Source organism: Pristis pectinata, chromosome 22 (assembly GCF_009764475.1).
Source record: "Pristis pectinata isolate sPriPec2 chromosome 22, sPriPec2.1.pri, whole genome shotgun sequence".
Classification (NCBI taxonomy): domain Eukaryota; kingdom Metazoa; phylum Chordata; class Chondrichthyes; order Rhinopristiformes; family Pristidae; genus Pristis; species Pristis pectinata.
The window spans coordinates 19,106,687-19,112,686 of NC_067426.1; the positions used below are offsets into that span (position 1 = coordinate 19,106,687).

Here is a 6,000-nt window from a genome sequence, read left to right on the forward strand (position 1 = left end):
TGTCACTGGTCATAAAGAAAATGAACTTTCACCTAAGATATGAGGTATACAACAGGAAGTTCTGAGCAAAATAAAATCTTAAATGTTATTTGTGGTCTACACAATTTCTACTTAGATAAGTATTAAAGAAACAGCTTTAATAAGTAATTAGGGAAATTTCATCTTTGATTTCAAGCATCGAAAAGCATGTTGGAGGATTAACCACTGGTTGGACACACTTCCCCACATTTAATCTCATGTAGATGTGTACAGGCAGTGATGGATACTGTCTTATGTATTTAAACACTGGCAACATCAGATGCATTTCCTCCCTTTTCATGTAAGAAGGAGTAATGAACTCTTGCTGCAGTGTATTCATCCCCAGTTCTACATATCACTTGAATTACACCCTTGCATGATGTGTCTGAACCATTGTCGTCACTTTGTCTCCTTGGTCCCTGACAGGTCATTCAAAAACCTTTAGAGGAAATTCAAGAAGTGGATGAAAACGATGAACTTTTGGAAGGCACTGTAGTGAAGTTCTGGGTGTGACTACAGTCTACCTTAGTGACTAATAAACAGCTGTGGAAAGAAAAGTGCACAGTCTTGAAATAAAAGGCAATTACAGGAAGGCGGGGATTTTCAGGCACTGATGCTTTCTGTGATGAAGACTGGACTTTTTTTTTGTGTAGACTCTAAACAATCAAAAAACCATTGCAAAGATTTCACTGGAACACTGTCAAGTATTTTTGGATCACATTTTAGGTTTCATGTCATTTAAACTATGTATTCATGAAAGATTATTCACTTTGATGTAGCAAGTTGTTCCAATCTTAGAGGCCCTGGCTGAAAAGCTGGAGGATATATATTCAGTAATAACTTAAAATGCAGTTGGACACATCCTTGAAAACAATTTGCAGTGTTATGGGGAATGAGCAGGTCAGAGGGATGTTATCGAATAGCTCTTTCAAAGAGCCAGCACAGGAATGATGGACTGAGTGATCTCCTTCCATTCTGTATTGTTCTAATATCCAGGATATACACCTTACAGAGCCCAACAGATTGTAAAGTTTTACAGGGATGAATTTAACCACAGTAGAGCTTACAATCAATACATTGGGTCTCACGCCAAGGAAATACTGAACACAAGGTTGATGTGCAATGTTACCAAGCAAATTACTGTTTTGTATAATGACCGGCTAAAAGGCTCAGTAACCATTCTCAATGGTAAAGAATATGCTGGTGACTTCACATTTAAACAACATGATGTTCATGAGCAAAAGTGGAAACTAAATTGGTCACATTAAATTCATCAAATGTTTTTTTTAAATTGTTTGCTAAACTACATCTTATGATTTTTTTTTTGCTTTTTTATGATAAAATGCTGACCATCCCAGTCTTTACTAATAATTTCATGGATGTAAAGTCTCATTTAACCAATTTCTCTCTGAAGGGAGAACTTATTCTGAGAAGCACTTCTTTTGGAAATGGAGAGTATTGAAGTGCCCACCGTCAATAGGAACTGGTCTTGGTTCTAAATGCTTCAACGAATGGAAGCAGAGAAACCAATACCAAAGTAAAACTAATACCCACATCTTCTTAGGATTTGCTGTTCAGGGCAATGTTAATGATTCAGCAGCCTGAAAGGCTAATAGGTGAAACAGAATTTGGATATAAATATGTTAATGTATTAAAGTTTATTGAAGTTCCTATTGGGGGTGAAAAGGGCTAATGTGTCTGCCCAGTCTCAGTAATTATTTTTTTTATATAAACGTTTGTACTATTGACTTTACTTTCAGATGCAGATTCAGGAATTTTGCAATATTTGGATTTTAAAAATGATTTATAACAGAGTTGATTTTATTAAATTTATCTGAATAAATGCAACAGCAAATATTTCCAACCTTTAACTTTTAGTTGCTTTCTGCATTTTTTGCACATTGATGTAATATGTATATTATTTGTAATTTAATTTTTTTTATATATTAAGTCTTGCTAGTAACTTTACAGAAGATCTCCATGTAATAGGGAGGAAAATTATCAGAGATTATTTGCTCAGCTGGAAAGAATTATTTTATTAGATTTGATCCTTGCTGACAAAGGCCAATATTTACTGCCAGTCACCAGTTGTCCTTGTGCAGAGCTCCCACAAACGGCTGCAGTCCATCCATTGGAGGTACTCTATAGGTGAGGAGGTTCAGAATTGTTGTGAGCTGACCATCCAGTCAGCTTGCTCCACTGAATGGTCACCTCACTACACTTGACGGTCAGATCATCTCACTGGAAAGTCAGCTCCCTCCACTGCTCCCTTAATAATTTATGCAGTCAGTGTTTTAAATTTTGGGATCAAGAATAATTTTTACATTCTCTCAACATGGTACAGCTATGTGACTTGTACATTATTGGGAATTTCAACTTCTATTGAAATGGCAAACATGCACAAATGTTGACTAAGGACACCAGTGTGATTCATGATCTGGATTTTGATTGCACATGAGTATAATATTTGACAACTTTAAAAATATTGAGAGGTTAATTTAAGTTGCTGGTATAATCCTTACTTATTTTGTGTCTGCAATTCCAATGGCAAACCATTACTAGTTTTAGTGCATTCATCACTGATGGCAAGCCCAGGGGAAATCACTCACGGGGCCATGTTGGTCCAACATCAAGTAGGGGAACCTCAGTAATTGAGTTATTCCTTCACCTGAAAAAAAAATCACAGAAATAGTTCCATGGCACTCTAGGGAAATTATGCACCAGAGCTGTGCTAGTTCACCAGTCTCCATTTGAGCTGTATGTCCTTTAACTATTGCTCCAAAAACAGGGCATAGATAATTAAAAGGACAGATGTCAGAAAAATGGAACAAGCACTACTCTTTGTTTAAATTAAATACTGTATTATAAAAGTCTCTGGAAATTCAGTGATACAAACCCACTGCAGATCTGAATCTTCCATATTTGCGTATGTGGTGTTTTTGGTTCGGTTTTATTTTGCTGCTTTGCCCTAGGAATGAAGCCAGAGAAAGACTAGTTTGGAATCTCAATCCGTGAACAGACAGTAAAGGGACGTGGAAATGTTGCACTGATGCAGCTGAGTTTAGGATCTGAGTTGGGGCACAATAAGGACATTGTCGCTCTGCACCTAATATGTAGAATCCATATTGATCCGACACTAAAAATATTCTGTTCCTCAGAATCAGCAACTTTAATTTCAAGATGACAAAACTCACTTGAAATAATTTAAAGAAAATGAATCCTGATTAAAATAAACTCCAAAAGAGACCATTGGGTTCATTGTGTCTGTGCTAGCTATCTTAAAATAGTCCCACTCTTTTTAAATTTCTCTTGTTACTTATCAATTCTCTTTTTAAAGTCACAATTAAACTTCCTGAATACTCCTTCAAGCTGCACATAGCAGATTATAACAACTCATTGACAGTCACCTTAAATCCATGCCCTTTCACTGTTGATCTGCCTATGGCCTAGAAATAATTCCCCTTCAAACAAATGCATAGTCAGCCAACCAGTGTATTGTGCAAGTGCCCATCACTGAAAACTCTATTGGGTGCCAGGCTCACAATGTTGGGAACAATGGAACAGATCTTGCAGCTTTAATGAGTTCTAAGACCTTTCATTTGCAAAGGGTGGGGTGAAATCAGATAGGTCATGGATCTGGGTCAGGTGTATGGGAGCTGCTAAGGAGAGAGATCTGGCAACAGTGTGGCAGGATCTAGGTGTCATTATGAGGGAGTTGGGAACATTGGATTGGGGCATCAGAGTGGGAGAAAATTGGGATCACAACTAGAGGTGGGCAAGGTGATGAGGGGAGATCAGGGACAATAGGGAGAGGTGCAACATTGGGCAAGTTATAACTTAAAAGAGCAACGGTTAACCTACACAGGGAGGACCCACTATATGTTACTGAAGCTGACCTTATAGAGTGCAGGTCTGAGTGAGAGGTCCACGCCATCCATGGGTCACAAAAGCACAAGTGATGTGGCATCCAGCTGTTAAATACCACTGTGCACATCTGGAAGCCTCCAGACTCAGCTTGCCGATTGCATGGAGGATACGAAACCAAGTTGCGAACCATGGGAGACACGCAAAATACACTTTTGGTTTTCTAATGAAACTATTGAGTCAAGCACATAACCAGGGTGTTAAACAATAGGATATTTAGCAAGAAACTGGTCTAGAAGTTCCATCAAAGTAAATTTTGAAAGTGAAGTACTTTTTATTTGAACCAATTTGACTGCAGGAAAACATCCCTTGCACTGTATTGTACCCAGAGGATTCCTGCAGCACAATGACATGTTCTGTTAAACAAGTGACAGCCATTTCATTGTAACAGAATTGTTTCTCCTAAGTGAAACTTATTGTAAGATCACAAGGCCCTGGGGAAATCATGCAATGACATGACTTGTTCCATATCCTGTTCTGGAATTATGAAATGTAAACCCTAAACTAATGCCATTGTACCCCAGGAATATTGTGTTTGCTTTCCAAGAGCCACAATCTGATTAATGTATGGTGAAATCTATGCAAGCTAATTGAAGCATATTACCAAGACCTCACCACACATAAATAGCTCCAAAGAACCAATGGACCATACTAGAGTGCAGTTTAACAAAAAAAAAGTGTCTGTCAATTTTTTAAACTTACAGTAAAATCACTGCCCTTGAATCATTTCCACAGAACACAGAACGTAGAACATTCACAGAGTGCCATAACCCACAGGGGAAATCACACACTGCAGTGCTGCAATATCATGATGCATAGTGAAATAACTGCAATGAGCAATCTGATGCTTGTAGTACTTCCCCAAAGACTATTAGTTTACTGCCATTATGTCTTTTCATTATTGTCGGCTGAATTTCTAATTCCTTTAAGGTTGACATTTAGATTTGTCTGATTCATTATGATTTGCCATCATTGTCCTCAGATTTTCCACCTTGTATGTGCACCAGTAATATTTTGCTCTGCTGTACTACTTATAATTTATTTACAGAATGTGATTTTTGCTCATTCCTGTTCAGATGGTATGGGTAGGAAATTCCAATGTTTTGATCAGACACCAATGAAAGAGTAGTGATGTATCTGTCAGTAGAGGGAAGATGTTCAAAGGAAACTTCTGCTCATGACCTTGCAGATGGCAGAGAAAGTGAATTTGGGCAGACTTATTGGGACGACTTGGAGATGTGCTGGTGAATGCATTCTATAGTATAGACCACACCATAGGCACGCCGCTGGTGGTGGGTGGGTGAATGTCAGGTTGTGGATAAGTTATATGTAAAGCAGACCACTTTGCTCCAGATGTTCTTGTTTTGTTTTTTTAAGTTTTTATGCAGCTCCTCTCATTCCAGACAAATGCTGAATATTTCATTATATTCCTAATCTGCCTTACAGGTGACAGAGGCTTAGGGGAATTGGGTATTCTACAGTCAGTGGCCTGGTCACAGAGCCATTAGGCCAGCACAGTAGTGTAGTGGTTAGTGTAACGCTGGTGGGTTTCCTCCGGGTGCTCCTGTTTCCACCCACTTTCCAAAGACGTAAAGGTTAGGAAGTTGTGGGCTTACTATGTTGGCGCCAGAAGTGTGGTGACAATTGTGGGTTGCCCCCAGAACACTCTATGCAAAAGATGTATTTTACTGTGTGTTTCGATGTACATGTGACTAACAAAGATGTCTTATATGTAGCTGGCTGGGTGCTGAATCTGTTCAATGCTGCTGCCACAGGTATTGCCAATGGTAATGCTATTTAACATTATGGAAGGTGGAATGTTTGCTCTTGCTGGAGTGGGTCATTGTAGGGGACGTGTATGGTGCCATCATTACTTGTAATGGTGCCATTGTTACATGTGTGGTGCTGTTGTTACTTGCTACTTATCAGCCTGGGTTGCTCGTTGAGATTAATTGGTATGGTATACATTCTGTACTTTATCTCCTTCCTCAGTGCCTCAATTCTTTATTCTGTCTTTCCTGACCAAGCTCTCTCCCATTTTTCTTCATTTAGTCAAAA

At 38.6% G+C, this 6,000-nt stretch overlaps 1 protein-coding gene across 2 annotated transcripts in view; it reads left to right on the top strand.

The window, feature by feature from the left end:
* Window positions 1–2,292, top strand: part of LOC127581626 (keratinocyte-associated protein 3-like) — a 35,228-nt gene extending 32,936 nt beyond the window's left edge. For both annotated transcript variants that reach the window (XM_052036157.1, XM_052036156.1), the window contains one exon: window positions 445–2,292. In XM_052036157.1, the coding sequence (XP_051892117.1) occupies window positions 445–531 (87 nt within the window). In that variant the 3' untranslated portion in view covers window positions 532–2,292. The remainder of the gene's footprint in view (window positions 1–444) is intronic.
* The last annotated feature ends 3,708 nt before the right edge of the window (window positions 2,293–6,000 follow it).